General features: G+C 41.0%; 2 protein-coding genes across 6 annotated transcripts in view; both read left to right on the forward strand.

Moving 5' to 3' along the window:
* The first annotated feature begins 80 nt into the window (after window positions 1-80).
* RNF7 (ring finger protein 7) lies at window positions 81-6,510 on the forward strand. 5 transcript variants are annotated; one of them, NM_001031307.1, is made up of 3 exons: window positions 81-277; window positions 3,053-3,100; window positions 4,566-6,510. In NM_001031307.1, exons 1-3 carry the CDS (start codon window positions 100-102, stop codon window positions 4,682-4,684), a joined length of 345 nt encoding a protein of 114 aa, NP_001026478.1. In that variant the 5' UTR covers window positions 81-99; the 3' UTR covers window positions 4,685-6,510. The 5 variants fall into 5 exon arrangements, 4 of the variants coding, with proteins under 4 accessions (NP_001026478.1, XP_046754338.1, XP_046754339.1 ...); XM_046898382.1 differs by having other exon boundaries at window positions 85-549; window positions 4,566-5,796; XM_046898383.1 differs by having other exon boundaries at window positions 85-514; window positions 4,566-5,796.
* Window positions 5,219-17,987, forward strand: part of GRK7 (G protein-coupled receptor kinase 7) — a 23,346-nt gene continuing 10,577 nt past the window's right edge. The window contains exons 1-2 of the mRNA XM_426681.7: window positions 5,219-9,222; window positions 9,965-10,402. Coding sequence (XP_426681.2) covers window positions 8,620-9,222; window positions 9,965-10,402 — 1,041 coding nt within the window. The 5' untranslated portion in view covers window positions 5,219-8,619. The remainder of the gene's footprint in view (window positions 9,223-9,964; window positions 10,403-17,987) is intronic.

Below are 17,987 nucleotides of genomic sequence, written 5' to 3' on the forward strand. Positions count from 1 at the left end.
GGGTCCTTCCCGCGGCCCCCCGCCAGGGGCTCCGACGGCCGCCAGGTGGCGCTGTAGCACCGCCGCCACGCGCCGCGGCCGCGTCCCCGCCCCTCCGCCATGGCCGATGTGGAGGACGGGGACGAGCTGGGCGCCCCCCACTCGCACCCGGGCTCCTCGGCCTCTAAGGCGGGCGGCCCCGACAAGATGTTCTCGCTGAAGAAGTGGAACGCGGTGGCCATGTGGAGCTGGGATGTGGAGTGCGACACCTGCGCCATTTGCCGGGTGCAGGTCATGGGTAAGCGCCTGCCGGCAGGGCCCGGCCCGCCATGGCCGCCGTCTCCGCCGCTGGGCGGAGGGTGCCCGCCCGGACAACCGGCGCTGCCCCGCGGCTGCCCTCCGTCGGGCGACGCGGCTTCCGGCCCGGTGTGGCCGTGCCCCTCCTTCACCCTTCCGCGCCCGCCCGGCAGCGAGGGCCGTTCCCGCTTCCTGAGGCGCCCTTCGCTCAGAAGGCCCCGGGAGGGCTCGGGCCGCGGTGCGCGCTCACCTCACCGAGGCCTCTCCCGCCCGGTGGGCAGCGCCTGTGTGGGCCGGGGCCGTCAGCCAGGGCGCGGCCCGCCCTGCGCGATGCCGGCTGCGCGGGCTCTGTGGGTGTGTGGGGGGGGGGGGTGGCAGGCGCGGTGCGGTGCGGCTGGCGGACGTGCCGGGGCTGCAGTGCTGCCGCCTGCGCTTGTTTTGAAGCAGTGCTGTGGGCGTATAGAGAAATACGTTTTTGCTTATCTTAGTACGACGTCTTTGGCGCTTTTCCCAAGCACCCTAATTTCTACTGCAGTTCAGCTCACATGAATATATTGAAAGGTTTACTGGAAAAATGAGGGCTTAGTTCATCTGATTTTAAAGCGGTTTTGGAAAGCAGTCTAACCAGTGACCAGCATTAGTGTTTTCTGATGTGTTTGGCTAGTATGGTATTTACCTGGGGCGTTTGAAAATCCTTTAAGTTCTTCTGTTATACCCGCATCCGTTTTTTTTTTGCTGTTGTGGTGCTCTGTGAGGCACAGCTGCAGTGGGAACCCCCAGCGGGGCCCATGCGCACAATCCTGCAGAGCTGCTCTGCTTTGAGCTCCCCAGAGAGGAGGCAGAACGTGCAGCGCAGTCATCTTCTGTATGTAGTTGTGCTGAGAACGTTCAGAGGAGCAGAGATGTGGACCGAAGTGAGGGATCGACCTTCTGTGTGTGTACAGTGAGCAGAGACTGCTGTGGAAATAGGAAATATCCTTCACCATCTATGAGTAGGCAGTAATTTTATGAACACGTTTTTCTTCTGTGGCATAGTTTAAAAATGAAGCCCAACTGTTACCCAGACATCTGATTTTAAAAAAATAATTTACAGTTTTTTGTTATTAGGCCACGGGACTGCTTTTCATCTGAAAGTAAGAGAAAATTCTGGTAACCGATCTGGGAGCAAACTAATTGCCAGAATGTGAAACTTGATCATTACTGCCTCGGGTTCAGCAGTTCCACACTGACCCTGCCAGACCCGGCCTGGCTCCTGCAGAGCTGCTGCAGCACAGCCCCCTGCATAGGCAGTGCCAGACCTATGCGTGTTTGGTTGTGGAAGGGAGGGAACTATTAGCCAGCATCATTTGCTGCTGGCTTAACTCCTTGAACTGATGTGAGCGAGCTAAATTTTGTCAAGCTGACACCCTTAGAACTGCAGTGTAGGACTGGGGACAGCTTATGTTGACATTGCTGTGGTTTGTGTCCTGTCTCTTAAAGTGCAGAGCTAGGACTGAGATAGAAAAGCTGACTTCTGAGTGGCTGCCAGTACCCCCCAGCTGACTGCCCAGCATATTGGGTGACTCCAGATCAGATTGCTTCCACGTACCATGGAATAGCATCTGAATGTTTCCTGCATGGCCCCTAGTACTGTGGAAGTTAAAACTACAGGAACAGACATCAGGAAGCTTTGTTTGCTGCCTTACTTTCATCTAACTGAGGAAGGGGCATCTGCTTCAGAGTTTCTGTGTTCTTTGTTCTGTATTAGCTGAGAAAATGAGGACAGAGAGGTGAATCTAAAATAGAGCTACTGGCGATATCTGGCAGAAATATTCAAATTAAAATTCCTGTAGCATGCTATGTTTTTGTCTTCTAGGGAAATGTGATCCAGCTGGTGACCTGCAGGTCAAGTCCAACCTGCAGGGCACTTGTTAACTGTTACCTTCTCTTTGGAGGAAACCAAGAGGGGTTTCCACTGCTTATGCTGCCATAGTAACTGAATGCTTTGTGTTGTGCATAGTATGTGCCTGCATGTCTGAGGCAGTTTGTGTCGGTGCAAAGGAGAAACAAAACCATTCTTCTGCTCTATATGTGTGGCACAGTACTAAGCCTGGAAGCTTCTCTTTCTCTGTGATTGCTGTATCTGTCATCCAGCCCTGTAGCCGTGGACTGGAGCTCATGAAGTACATATTTTTAATTGGGTATTTTTCCATGTTTATCTCTTGAGTTATATTATTGAATTGACCAGTGTTTAAAAACTTGTTTGTATGTGACTCTGAAAATTACATGCATGCTCCCGTTAAGTAAAGGTACTGTATAAAAGAATGGTAGCAGGAGGTGGGGGTTCTGATGAGAGATGTAGAGGCTAAAGAAATGAAAATTGTGAATGATTTCCTTAAAAGGAGCTGCTGACATCTGAAAAACAAAGTCCTGTAATTAGGGTTTGGCTGTGTGCTTGCTCTGCTCTTAATGTGCCTGAGTGCCTTGGCACAGACCTGCTGGTGGTTGTATCTGCAAAATGGTGAAGGCTTTTTTTCAGCAGAAGTTGAGAAAATACAAGCAATGAAACTTGTTGGGCAGTTTAGAGTCCTTCTGATCTCTTTCAGATAAATTTGTCATCTCATTCGCTGTTTGAAATGTGGGGGGAGTTATTTAATGTTCAGAGGCTGAAGTGACAACAAAATTAGATTTCTACCTTTTGAAATTGGTTTTAAAGTTAATTTTTTTCCTCTGTCAAGCATGTTCTTAAGATGGAATCTTGAGCATCAGATTGAGTCTTGTTCTTGTTTGCTTTTAGATGCCTGCCTTAGATGTCAAGCTGAAAACAAACAAGAGGATTGTGTTGGTATGTAGTGATTTCATTCGCTTGTTTTTAAGTTAAGCTTCTCTCAATAGGGTGCATTTCCATGTTTGAAAGGAATACTGATTTTATTAATGCTCAGAATCAAACTGCTGTTTTGTTATACAGCGTGTCATTTCTTTACATTAATAATACTTTACAGTTTATTTTTTGAGCACTACTAAATCAGCGTTAGTGCCAGGCGTGCTGTGTAGAGCAGGACGCTCTGGCGTTTGTGCTGTCAGCAGACACACAGCCGTGAGGTTGGAGTTCTCCTGACTGCAATTCAGCAGAGGATAACGCACGCCTTTGAAGTGGGCAAAGAGATGGCTCCTTTTTCCTTCTGGGATGTGTGCCAGAGGGCGTGATGGTAATACCCATAGAAGAATTCTGTTCTCAGATATATTTTTGTCTGTATTAAAATTGGTATTTTTCCCAGTGTTGATTCAGACACAGTTGACTCAGACACAATTGCTTGATTTTTTTTTTCAGTTTTCATTTGAAAAAAAGTAATCACTTGAGTTTGCTATAATGCTGTTTAATCACGAGCATACTTTACACTGCTCACCAACATATGCAAAAGCAAATTGTATCTCAATTCCAATATATTTAAATCGGAAACAGTGAAAATTGTCTCATATTGTTTGCTCTAAACTTTTAAGTCAACTCCTAAGGTGGTGGTAAAGCCTTCCATGCCCTTGTTCTTTCTGCTTTGAAGTGTATTGTCTCAAAGTTAATTCACTGTTGTTTCTGATGATTGTTTTAACCAGAACAGGAATTTCCTGTTTCAGATGCCTTGCTAAGTGGCTTCCGAAGGGTCATGTTTAAAATAAAACAACACAAAGTACAGCGTTCCTTCAGAAGCTTTGGTTGATGCTTTTCTATTTCATTAAGGAAAATGTGAGCTAATGAGGGACAAAACAGAGCAACTAATATTTATGAGTACATGGGCAGTACGTAACCATTTTGTTGCGTTGAAGAAATGGTAGCCCATGAATAACTTCTGATTTATATTGCCAGAATAGCTGTTTTGAGGCTATATACAGTGTCAAATGTTCTTCCTTGGTTTCACACAGTTTAAACGCAGCATTCCAGATGAGAATTTGGTAATATTCTCTTTTATGATAGTAAGTCGGTATTAATAGTGCATTGGTGATGTTCTCAAACGTGACAGTCAAAATGAAGCACTTACCCAGAGCAGAATTTGTACTCTCAGATCTGTTTTAGGTGCTTTATGCAGCAAGGTGAGAATACACGTGTGAGAGGATGTGTGACAGAGAACTGAGTATTGTCAGAATGCCCGCAATCATCCACGCTCAGTGGATAAGTCAGTGATGCCGCATTTTGTCTTTTTAAAGGATTTATAGGTTTGTGGTGGTCTTCAGCCTCTGAGAAGAGTAGCTTGGACCTTGCTGTGAGTGTTGATCAGACATCTGAGCGTGACTAGAACGTGTTCTTTCTTCTCTTTCAGTGGTTTGGGGAGAATGCAATCATTCCTTCCACAATTGCTGCATGTCGTTGTGGGTGAAACAGAATAATCGTTGTCCCCTCTGCCAGCAGGACTGGGTAGTCCAGAGAATAGGCAAATAAAAGCACTGGAAGTTTTCTGTTGGACTTGCTGGAATTGTGTATATCTTATGCCATACGCTCATACAGAGGAGTGGAACGTCTCAATCATGGCACGATGTATTCAGTTTACCTGAACAGTGTGGTTTTGCTGTGTGCTTTTTGCTGTGCTGGGAGGCAGTGGTGAGTCTTACTGCAGGTATTTCCGCAACTGAAGAACGAGAGGCACTGCATTAATAAATGTGTCTGTTATGATTTGAGTGTTAACTCTGTCAAGAGCATAGAAATGTGACGGTGCAGATTACACACCAAATACAGTTCATTTAATGTTTCTGCTTAGAGCAATGAATTAATTTGAAATGGAGACCTTTCTATTAAATCTGGTATGCTGTATAATTTAGTGTCTGAGAAATTATTTTGGTTTTGGATAAATGCATTGTTTTCTAAATAATACTGTGTACAAAAACATGATGAAGTTTTTTAGCAAGTATTTTGTTTTTTAATCTGAAATGAGTAGTGTGTGAACAACACTAGCATTCTCATGTAGGTTTTCTTTATGGCTTAAGAAAATTTGTTGCATCTCTGAAGTCTATTGCTGTATAATATTCTACATGTTTTCTGCAATCATAGTTACTAAAATTTAATCACATCTATGATTTTATATATTACAAGGGCACATATTGGATATCAGTTTACTAGCGGTCTAAGCCATGTTATTAGTTAGCTGTCTAATATGGAAAACAAAACCAACCATTTTAATGTCCCAAGGAAAGCGGGTACCAATTAAATCTAGGAAAATAACGTTAAATTGTGCTTTCCTCAGAATTCATTTATAGAAATTTCTTCATTGTTATTTTATTGGATTACGTGTTTGGTTTGGGATGTAAGAGAAAGCATTGTTTCACTGCTGTGGAAATCCTCAATATATCATCTTTTCCATTGGATCAGACCTGTGATTTTTCCTGCTCATATTGAAGTGCTTTACCCCAAATATCTGAAGTATTTACTATTAATCTGAATGTATGTTTTGTTGTTTTTTTTAAATATATGTATGTAACGGGGAGATTGAATTATTGTTCTTAAGTCTAACAAATTCAGACTTAATAAAATGGTTAATAAAGTTGGGTGGAATTGAAGCTATGTTATATACATATTCTTTTTTACTTAAGTTGAGATTAATTAATAACATTAGAGATTAATTCATTTCTCAGCAGATGTATTTCTATTTAGTTCTGTTTTAAGTATATTTAAAGAGAATTATCTCCATTGTGTAAAGTAGTTCCAATGGCAGTCTTTGATTTTTCTCATCACGCTTCCATGCAGAGTTCAGTGGGGTTTTGTTTAATGGTTGTAATCTTGTTTTTAAAATGTTTTGTATGTTTTAAATAGGGCTTTTATGTTACTGACAGTGTATCACACTCGTTGTCACCATCTCAGGAGATGTCTTTCTTAACATTTAAATAACAGTAGTAATGAAGTGCCTATAGCATTGGGGTTGTTGTGGAGTCTTTTGTCTTCATCTTTTGTATTTCTCTAAAGACATTCTTCCAAAAATAATATCTTCTTAGATATGGAAATAATTTACTACTTATTTTTCTCTGCCAGAATTTGGTCACAGATTCCATCCCTTAAAATCTCTTTTATCTAATGCCACCAGAGAACTTTTTCCTTCATTTCATTTGGGTTTGTGGGACCCTATGGACAGCAGCAGAGTAATTTTCACCCTGCTTTCTGTTCACTTGTCACATACGTGTCACTAATAGCTGAGAATTATAATTGCAGAAGAATCTCTGTAATACCGTTCTCTTCTGTTTAATAAATGCTGGTTAGATTTGGACAATTTCGGCAAATCTGACTGGAGTTTTCTCAGACGTGACCGTAATAATATATGTGTGCAAAGATGATATTGTTTCACTAAAATATTATTTTTAAGTGACCTTGTTTTACAGAAACGTTGTATGTTACAGTGTACGTTCTATAGAAATCAAGAAGGATCCTAATGAATAGAGCAGAATTATTTTTGAAGCTGTAAGTGTGTCTTTCTTGTGCAGGTAGCACAAACAGCGCATGTTTCCTTGATTTGCCTCGATGTGATCAATTGCTGATGTAAGGTGAAGTTCAGCTCAGTTAGCAGCCACTCATACTGCTTGTATTGTTTGGGCAATGGTGGCATTTTGCTAAAAGACCCTGCTGGAGTTTAGGACCTGAAATTAAGAGTTTTTTTTTTTTTACCTCCTTTCTTTTTGGTTCCAAGGCTACTACAGACGTGTTGCTGTGGACACCTTTTTCAGGAGAGTCACTCACAGAATTTGACATTATTTCCTCTAATTTTTTTTCAGTCTTCCTTGCTCTGCTAATTGCATTATTCAGCCCTTTATGTAACGTGCTCCTGCCCCATGCATGCATTCAGCTGGCAGAATTAGACGTGCTAAGCAAGGGAGTCGGATACTCTGCTGTGGAGTACACAGCTTTCTCATACATGTAGTTTGCGATGGATTATTCTTTCAATCACAGATTGAAAAGCACTCACATCTGTAATGTCATTTTCTTGAGGATAAGCATGAGTTATGTGTCAAATGGATTCAACGCAGACAGGATTGAGTAGATAAAAGCAAATTTATACCTGCACTACTACGCAATAGTAGAGTGACTGAAAGCAGCCAAGAAGGGCTGGCCACTTTTTGTAAGGATTTTGAGAACTGCTTGTTGTTACTTGATGTTAAGCCTCTATGATTCAACCCTTCAACTTGCTCCAGTTACAAAAATAGAAAAAAAGAGAAAAGGAAACTCTCTTTGAGTAGTTTCTCCCCGGTTCTACTGGAAAAATCATGGAACTGCTTCACCTGTTCTGTAATACTTATATCTAAAAACTGTTTTCGGAGGCCAAGTCAAAAGACTCCAGCAGAAGAGGACTTAACTGATGCCATACAGGAAGTTTTTCTTTCGAATAAAGGTGGGGCACAGACTTCCTGGTGGGTAGCTCAGTGAGTGTAGTCAAGTGGATTTTGGCTTCACTTGGTTATAATCAGCTTTGTGCCTTTGTTGATGCTGCCTCAGCCATGCACTACTGCCACCTTGTCTCCTTGTCATCCTGCTACTTGTCATCATAAGACAAGCTCAGCGGGAAAGTAGAGAGGCCACAGTATCATATGGAATGATTTGGCAAGACTTGGCCAGTCATTTCAAGTGTGTTTTTCCTTTTTCTGTGGATAGGAAATGAGCTCACAACTCCATGCTGCTTCATATGTAGGGATCATTATTTTTAGAGCAGCAGCAGATCTGAGCCTCTGCATGTAATCCGCTTTCTGTTCCTTCAGATGGAGTGGCATGAGGCATCAAGGTCTGCAGGAATATCTATGGATCTCAGACTTGTTGCTGTTGAGTGTAACTTGAGTTTGGAAGTGGGGCAGCTCAAACCTCTGAATGGTGTGAAAATTAGAAGCTCAGAGTCTGATAGCATTCAGTGTGTCGAGCAAAGTTGGCAAGAGGCTTCTCTTAGCTGTGTCTGGTTTGCCGCTGGGTTTGGGCTGTACTGTTTGTGTTAGAAGCAGCAATCATTGCATGTTCTCAGCAGCCAGCATCTGCCTACAGAGGGGATCATGGTACATCTAAACGTTATCAAGGTCCGTTCTGAGAAACAGCAGCTGAACTGAGTCTGTTTGGTGCTGCCAGTGAGAAGGTTTGCATAGGGTGTCATCCTTCAGCTATAGATAGCAAACTCAAGCTCCTTACAGAGAAACCTCTTACCAGTCACTTTCCACAAATGGTGCGTGTACCTAAAGGTACTTAGTGAAAATCCTTGAGAGGTATTTAATGCAAAAGCAGTTAGTCTCTCCGGTGCATTTGAGAAACGCACACACACCGCTAACAGGAAGGAGTGTAGGGCAGCCACAGCTCAGCTCTTGGGCCAGTTACTGATTTTGTCTAGCCAGGCTCTGCCACCCCAAGAGCTTGCCAAGATGTGTGACATGGGGGGGCTCGACAACCTGATTGCCAACACAGCCTATCTGCAGGCCAGGAAAAGTGGAGAAGGAGACACCAAGGAGATGCAGAAGAGACGTAAGAGCCTCTCACTGCCCAAGATTGATCAGTGTGGAGAGGTTAGGCAGTCCATTGCTGCTGACTACGAGAGCATCTGTGAACAGCAGCCCATTGGCAAGAGATTCTTCAGAGACTTCTTAGAGACAGTTCCAGAAAATTTGGTAGCTAGGGATTTCTTGGATGAGGTGTCAAACTGGGAGTTGGCAGAGGACAACATCAAGAGCAGTACCATGGAGAATATTATCACCAACTTTCTTAAGACAGGCTCCAAAAATTATTTGTCTTTCATGAGCTCTGACTTGGTCAGCAAATGCCAGGCAGCCACTGAGAAAGACTATGAGAACGTTGTACAGCTGGCTAGAGATGAAGCCAAAGTCTTCCTTCAAGGCAAGCCCTTCCAAGACTTCCAGACTAGCCCCTTCTATGACAAATTCCTCCAATGGAAAGTTTTTGAGAAGCAGCCAGTAACTGATAAATACTTCTATGAGTTCCGAGTGCTGGGCAAAGGTGGCTTCGGAGAGGTAAGAGCTGTACCTTTACAAAAGTGGGTCATCTCTCCCCTTTTGAGATCAGCAGATGGGTTTGAAAGATGAACTTGGTAATGAATTTAAACACATTCTGAAGTTCTGCAAAACTTTAGCCTCCAGGTTGTCCATTTCTCAGAAATTCACTGTATCTGTATCATATTGACTCCAGAAGCCTGTTATTGAAGAGCTGCCCTAAAAATTTTCTGTTCTGCATTTGCATTAGTAAAGATGCAGGCTTCTATACAAAAGCTGACGTGACTGTCTATATACAGTTAATTATTAGTGTTTTCCTTGGCACTGTTTCGGCCTGTGCTAATTTGTATACTTCCAGATAATTCTTATGTACAGTTTAAGGAATGTCACAGGTCAAGTTCTGTTTCCAAAAAATTATGAATAACATTACCTTTTCTGAGAAGGAAGAGAGAGATGCAAACTGTATTTACTATTTATTATGATGATCAGAGAATGGATCCTTCTTTATTTTATTGAATCATACAGTTCTATTGTTGGAGTCTTCAGGATCTTTCCACAGTTGTCTACTAGTTCTGAATAGAACAGATTGTATAGTTGCTTTTTCCTTACTTTCTCTGCTAATATACCCAGCCATGCGAGTTACCATCAGCATCTACTAATAGGCATCTGTGATTCCTCAGTTCCTGCCTATTACTGCTCTTGATATTCTAATCTGTACGTGTAACATTGCTGCTTTACTTTTCCATGTGCATCTTGCTTCTAGGTTTGTGCCATTCAGGTGAAAAATACTGGCAAGATGTATGCCTGCAAAAAACTAGATAAGAAAAGGTTGAAAAAGAAATGTGGAGAGAAGATGGCACTACTGGAGAAAGAAATCCTGGAGAAGGTCAACAGCCCTTTCATAGTGACATTAGCTTATGCCTATGAGAGCAAAACTCATCTGTGTCTTGTCATGAGCCTCATGAATGGAGGTGATCTGAAATATCACATCTACAATGTAGGACAAAGGGGTTTAGAATTGAACAGGGTCATTTATTACTCAGCTCAGATCACCTGTGGGATTCTGCATCTTCATTCCATCAAGATCATTTACCGGGACATGAAACCGGAAAACGTCCTCCTGGATGATAACGGAAACTGCAGACTGTCTGATCTTGGATTGGCAGTGCAAGTCAAAGAGGGAAAATCCATCACTCAGAGGGTGAGTAGAAATTCATTGAACATGGGCAGTGGGAAAGCAAGCTGTTCTATTTCTAATGCGTTGAGTCCAAGACTTAATTCCCCAGGATTTGTTGCTTGCTAAAGACCTTACGTGGTCATTTCATTCTAAGAGACAGGTGGTAAGAAGATTTGGTTAATTATGTCTTTGGACTCTATATGTAGTAAAGCAACTTCTCTTACACAAAAACAGAAGAATCAACTTCATCTGTTGTTTCTCTTAAGATAAACACTTGAACCACTCATTTTAGGGATGTTGACACAGCTTAAGTAATAGTACGTAGTCTGGGATTGAACCGATGACTTGTTTGCCTGGTGAAAATCGGCTAAAGAGATGAATCCCATTCTCAGTTTTTGTTCTTAAAAGATTCTGAGATCTCAGATTTCTCCTGAGTGGTGGTACTGATTGTATTGTGGGTGTTTGTGGTGCTGCACAATAAACAATTGTGAATTCTCCCCCTACAAATTCATTCCTGAAAAAATCAGCAGACTCAATGTGCATGCCTGTGTGTATGTGTAGGAAGACAGAGAAAGATAACCAACTGGTTTTTACTGTGTGAATTTCTGTGCAGCACCTCAGCTGTGCCTGTGTGGTCACCCCAGTCCTGATTATAACAGTCTCACAAGGTTTCCCCAGGAAAGTTGTACTCCTGAAATGAAAAAAAATTGTTTTTATCCTGACGTGCCTTAAACTCAAAGATGTACATAACCAGTGACTGTATCTAAAGTACACTAAGAATGTGAAATTGAATGTGGATGTTAATTGAAACAACATTATGAACTGCAGTAATTATACTTCCCACGTCTTTGAAGTGCTGTAAAAATTGAGTAGCATGGAGAGGACCTGCTAGTAAAATTTTCCATCGTGTTTGAGGTACACACATCTTTTCATGTTGTCACTTCATGCAATAATTTGTACTTGGAAGGATAGGTTTTCTTTCGACAATTAAAATTATGATTGCTTTTAGTTGTCAGTAAGAGATAATACAGAAACTGATGTTTTAAATAGGAGATTTTAAAATGAGGCTGCATAGTTTTAGATATGAAAATGCAGTTTCAGTGATAGCTAAGACAGATTTTCAAGTAGAACAGTTCTGTGCAGTGGTAATGTTTTGTTTATGAAGATGGCATTTTGATCAGAGAGCCCGAAGTATACTTGATCTATGAACCCTAGTATGCTTTGTGAATTACAGTTGCATGGATTTATTGTGATCAGTATATTTTTTTGTCCAGGGGCAGTGTTTGCTACTTGCAAATATGTGGGCTTTGGTAAAAGAAGAAGAAGAAAAAAAAATGTATTTAGAAGTGTAGAACCTCTTGTACTTATTACAATACAATCTCAAAAGCAGTAGTGGGCAAGATAGCTGTTCCTCCTTGCTTTTCATGACAAAGTCATCAGGTTGTTCTGTTGGTGGGCACTGGTTTTAGTAGCAGCATTCACCGTTACATGGACACTAAATTAGAGTATGAACTGCAGCGGATATACTCTGCGATTGCAGCATGTTAGAAGGAATCTCTGTTAACAGCAGCTTTGTTTTCTTTTTTTTGGGAACATAAAATCTGAGAGAGATGATGATGATTTTTTTCGTTTTGTGTTGTAGTTAGGAGGAACTTACAGTTACTGCTGCAAATATGAGCTGGTAATTACTAATGTTTATAGCAGTGTTGAACGCAGGAAGCTCTAAAAACACATTTACAAAATTTGAAGTATGTAACAAAATAAAAATGGTGCTGTTAAATTCGTTTGGTTACTAATTGCAGTTACACGCTGGCCTAACGTGGAGGGAGTTCTTATCTCCTAGCAAGCTTTTGGAGTATGGCTCCCAAATCATCAGTTCTTTAAAAGCCTTAAGAGAATATATTTTTATAGACACCTTTGGTTCCAAGGCAGATTTATGAATATAATCAGTTGCACCATTTTGTGAACACAATTTTATAAGGACAGATAAGCTAAGGCAGAATATCTGCCTGTTCTTCCCAGGTAAATCTGTGTTGTGCCCCAGGTACCGACTGCAGTGCCAGACATCAGAAGGCAGATTCCATATTCTGGGTGACAGTTTGACCTGATGGGGCAAATAACTTTCAGTCACTAATCGTAAGGAAAACACTACTGATCAATAACCTTTTTTTTAAATTTCCATTTATTCATTTGCAAAGAATCCTTCTGTTTTGATGGGATGCTGTAATAGCCTGGATTTCATTCATACCCCTGACATCTAAAAGCATTTATGACTTTAATGCCTTGTAACCATCTTTTATGAGGCAGTTCTTCAGTATACTAAAAGTACTGTTCTATTGCATGATGAGAATAAAATCCAGCTCTGCCTTAACCATGTTTATAAGCCATTCTGCTGCCTCAGAGTAGTCAACAAATAGCACCAGTACAGCACAGAGCTGCGGTTTAGCGCTGCAGTACAGCTGGTGGTCATGGATTTTCTTCTGTTCAAATAAATTTTACTTAGCCAGCCTTGCACATCTTAATGAAGAGTTGTGATTATTTGTTGTAAAGAAGGGAGACTTTTTTTTTTTTTCAAGGAGTGTTTGTTGTGGTCTTCCTGTAAGATGATGCACTCAAAAACAGGTTGGAGTCTTCTTCTGTCTAAGGACATTTTTCAAACTTGTTTGATCTTTCATTTCATTTTTCTTCATCACAGAAGTTTCAGTAGCATCAGCATGTTTTGCTGAAGTGGTGTTTCAGGGGAAGAAATATAATGTGCTTTCTGGGTCATATTTTAATAGTTCACTCCCACAGAACAGTTTTCCACAGTGCCATATCCCATTACTCAGTAAAGCTGCTTTTATAATGAGACTGTATTCATTTGAAGTATGGATCCTGCTTTAGTCTCTTAGCCTTAAAAGAAGAGGCAGAATGGTGACGTTTTAAGAGCACCTTCCTTCCTCCAGTTTGGCTTCTGCAGACAGGAGCTAAAAACATGCTTAAATTGAAGTAACTCTTGTTTATTTTCAGCAGCCAAAAAACTTTTCTCCCCAGTCACTCAGGGTTTTCTTCCTGAGTAATCTTTTCCTAACATCTCCATTTCTTCAGTTGTTCAGTGACTCTTCCTGGAGGATCCATAAATCCCCTTTGCAAATCTTGTTAGGTGATTAGATTATCATGGGGCACCAGTGGTAGGCTTGTTAATGAGTTCCTGTTTTAGACATTGTCAAGTTTTCAGTGAAAATTTCAGTGAAACTGTAATGTTTCTGAATTGTTTCCCAGCCAAAGATGATATTGGCTGTGCAGGGGAAGGTTCCATGAATTTTAGGTAAAGTCATCTTATAGTTTAACGTGTGATTATGCTACAGAAAAACTATTTTGTAGATCGTTATTTAAAGCTTAACATAATTGAAGAAGTAGCTCTGGTATCCTTTGAGTATTGTCACGAAAGGTACTCCATTTGGGAAATACCTATACAAACTGTCTGTAACTATAATACGTAAAATTACCCTACATTTGGAAGCAGAAGTTTATAAAGAGTTCATTGGATACCCAGCCTTAGTTTTTGCCCTTTCCTCTCAGGTATGTGCACGTACCTGTGCTGTCTACCTAGAAATGTGCATATGCTCACTTGCTCTGGCAGAGTTGTTACTGACAGCTCTGGAAACACAAACTCTTTGCCAAAGTTAATAAAATTATTCAGGATGTTAGAAAAATAGCATCATGACTTTTCATACAAGTGTGTTTGCAACATCTGTTCTGATGTGTTGATCGTATAATGTATAAAGCTGGACTGTGTGATAAAATTACTCCCTTTTTATACGTTGACATTGTTTTTCTGAAGTTGAAATAGGCAACAAAGAGAAACTGAGAGCCTTTTGAAGTTGGCTTTTACATAAGCAAAATGTTTTTTCCTAGCTGTGTACTCATTTGACTACCATATGCAGGTCATCGGTGCAAATGCACTTGAGGTTTTCTTGAGTCTGGTCTGAGAAACTGTAATGTTCATAGGGTGGATATTAAGGTGGTTTTTTTCCATTATGAGCAAGAGAATTTCTTCAAGAGCTTGCTAAATGCTTATGACTGATTTGGAAGTAGTTCTTTTTGCATAAGATAACAGTGAGGAGTCTCCATCTCTTACACCAAGTTTCTCTGTTTGAACTGTGTGACTGAGCATGCTTTTTCTGGAGGTCAGTACAACTTTTTCTCATTATGTGTCTTGAAATTTGTGTGTGTCAGAGTCAAATGCTCCTGCCCTTATCCAAAGGATTAGCAGAATTTAATTTCCTGAGAAAGTGAGAAAAGAGCAAGCATTTTCTTCTGTATGGTACCCTCATATGTTCAGTATATCCAGTTGTGGGGGGCTCGGTTCCATTTTTTATTTCATAAGCCAGTGCATATTTGCTATTCATTCTGGAACAGACTTTCTGCCCTTACTGGGTCTGGGGTTTGTATAAAGCAACTGTTGCGTGTAAGTTGTGAAGTTGGTGACGATGTGTGTGAGCCAGGGAGGCTGAATACAGGAAAAAAATCAGCATAAAATGAAACAGAAATATTTTTATAATATTCATAAAAATGCATTCATATCTTCAGAGGTTTCAGTCTTCTTCGTGGTCTTCCTGTGCTATGTTTTATATGTTTGAAGGACATAATAATATTTTTATAGTAAAAACATGTTTGGATTAAAATCTTACTCAAAATGTCCTTTTGCCCTCCTGTATGTTTGTTTATTATAAGATTCTATTTCTTAGGAAAACAAAAGGAAATCTATTTAGATGTTCCTGAAACTTGCAGCTTAATTTCAGGGCAGTTGAGAAATAGGGAGGAGGGTTCAGAGCTGCACAACGAAAAATAACGAAGCGTTTCTGCAGCTGCCCTCGGATCGATGTCACATTACGTTCCTATTCGATAAAGTTCCATAACAATTTCTTTCTTGGAGCTTTGAAGAAGATGGCAGCTCTTCATTTGTTCAGAATTAACAACCATTGCTGTGATCTTACAGTTTCAAAACAGCCGTACAGCTGATCACAAATACAACTGATTATATTTAGCTGGAGGGACTTCATTCTTAAAACTTTTGATAATCAAGTTGGTATGAAGTGCATTACAATGATAGATACTTTTGCTTTTTTTTTTTCCCTCTGAAACATGCACTTTACTGAATGGAATCTTGCCACTGTGGCTGCCGTTGTCACTTGAGAATGAAGGGAACAGAAATGATTTTGTGAGAACTTCCTGCATGCTGCAGTTTTAGAGGTGGCAGAAAGGTATTGTAGTCATCTAAAATGACAGGAATGCGGTGTGTCCTGTGCAGATCCTTTTCCTGCACAAGGTGTGCCACCTGCTAGATGTAGCTTTTCTTTCTGGGAAAAGCTATCAGGGTCCTTTTGAGACACAGCACCCGGGCACTTTGAACCTCTTTCTTCATTCAGTTTTATCTGATGGCTAATAAATACTGCAGTATGTGCCACGAAAAAGGAAGAGACGAGATTCCTTGTGAAGTTTCTAAAGCTGGTAGAAAGCTTAATTAAACTGTTTGAAGATTAGTATGCTATGTAAGTGCTAAATACTACTGTTTAATTTTAGCCAATTCTTTCCAGAATACTCTCTGATTAAATCATCTAATAGTGATTTATTTTAGTCAGTAATGTGCATTTTGTTGGGTAAGAAAAGGCAACATTTGGCTGATGATGTTAATCTTTAAGTTGTTCATTTGACAGCTTTGACCAGAAGCAGTGTAGCAGGAACTGTGAGCCGTAGGTTGCAGGGGTTTAGTGCTTCTGCTCATACTGGGCCATGTGTACAATTCCACGTACTGTGAGGAGTGTATTCCAGTTAACAAACATGTAATGACATGACACTGCATTCTTGCACTGACTTGGCTACATGGGGCCAAGTCTTCCTGGACTCATCTGTAGAGGTGGTCGAAGTCCTGTGGATTTCAGTGATGGCAGCCATTCAGGGGTTGCTGTCATTTGTGTTGCTTAACCCAGAGGCTGTGCCATCAGTGGGAGGCTGCTACCTGTGCCTTGCAGTCCTGTTCTTCCATCATGCAGGTGCTGAACATAATGTTTCTTTGATGTCCTCTCTTTGAGAAGGCCACCTACGCCTCGTGCTGCATGAGCATTAATTAGAAAGAGCTTCATAAAATATATATGGAGCTAAGTGGATGGAATATTTCTCATTTTTGATGTTGTTTATATAATATTCAACAATCATTAAAAAATAAAAGCATACCCATCTCTGAAATGAAGTATTATTTGCACGTTATAGATGGGAAATGTTCACCAGAAATTGAAAGAGAAGCAGAGCATTGCACAAAATTAGAAGGAAAATTGTGTCACAGGAATAATAAAGAACTCTGGTAATGGTTGTATACTAATTGTGTAGTTAGGGGGCAGTACCAAATGTTTTAACTGTCCCATATGCTCAATGCCTGTAGTGTGTGACTGCTTCACTGTCTGTAAAAGCATGCGTTTTCTGATGGCAGTTCACAGGATAGGTACATTAGTGGGTTTGGCAGTGGGGATCTGAGGCAAAGATCATGATGTATGTGTAGTCACACCGGGAGCCAGTGGGGAGATGCTCTTGAGTCCAGAGATACAGTTGGTATACAGTGTGCAGCTGCCCTTCCTCAAGCCGTTATCCCTTTCGTTTTCATACAGCATGAACTGAACTGAAGAACATGCTGTAATTGTGTCTACTTTCTTCTCCTGTGATGGAGCACAGGAAAGCCTATCACAAGGCTTTCTCTTTCACTTGTGCAACTTATGGTGATGACATCAGTGATCACTGTCATACAAGCTTAAATTAGTGCAAAATGGTTGTGGACTTTTTTTTTTTTACTACTTCAGTTAGTGACTTTGATCCCAGAGATAAATTTTGTTTCCTTTTTTCCTACTTAATAGCAGAAATGAGGTTTTGTCCCATTTTGGTTTCAACTGTATGGATTTTGTTAAGACAGACAGGCTTTCCCAGCTAAAATTATGTCCCTCTGTGAAAATGAAAGAAAAACCGTCAATGTTGAATTTCATGTGAACCTGTGGGATTCGTGGACTTCTGAGTTCCCATGCAGTTTCCATCATTATTTTTTTCCTGGTACTCTGAACAGACTTCTTTGTGTTCTTCTGAACCAGCAGCCCATCAATTTGTCTAAAAGTCAATGGAGTCTTTCCCTTTGGTAAGCATTAACAATATGCTGAGGTCTTTGCTCAGTGAGACTTTTCAGAGGTGCGGTTTGTGCTAATTAGATTAAATGTTATGTTCTTTTAAAAGATAGTTGCCTAGTCATTTGGTCAGCTGGCTGGTTACTGCAACAACATGTAGTAAGAAAGTATGGAGGAACTCTTCGTGCCTAATTCTCCTCACAGTGACTGCGGGGGGAAAAATGAACATTGCAGAGTGAATGGCAGAAGAATATCAGTTCTCTGCATCTCAGGCCCATGAAGTTATGTGCAGAGAAGAATTTTCTGTGGTCGGTCTCTTCATTCTTGCAGGGTGTGTTCAGGCGGTGCTGAAGGAGCAGAGGAACAGCTGGAGGAGAGAACAAAGCCGTCAGTGGCACCCCTTGGAGGAAGGATGGACTGAGCCCCAGGAAACAGCTGATAGAGCTAAACTCAGCTTGTTTTTT

The sequence above is a fragment of the Gallus gallus genome, chromosome 9 (assembly GCF_016699485.2).
Source record: "Gallus gallus isolate bGalGal1 chromosome 9, bGalGal1.mat.broiler.GRCg7b, whole genome shotgun sequence".
NCBI lineage: Eukaryota > Metazoa > Chordata > Aves > Galliformes > Phasianidae > Gallus > Gallus gallus.

What these genes read in the sequence shown, in the direction of transcription:
- RNF7 (XM_046898383.1), top strand. Translation starts at nt 100, where the DNA reads ATGGCCGATGTGGAGGACGGGGACGAGCTGGGCGCCCCCCACTCGCAC. An exon ending in CCGGGAGGGCTCGGGCCGCG is followed by an intron (nt 515 to 3,052) that starts GTGCGCGCTCAC and finishes GTTTGCTTTTAG; the next exon opens with ATGCCTGCCTTAGATGTCAA. An exon ending in CAAACAAGAGGATTGTGTTG is followed by an intron (nt 3,101 to 4,565) that starts GTATGTAGTGAT and finishes CTTCTCTTTCAG; the next exon opens with TGGTTTGGGGAGAATGCAAT.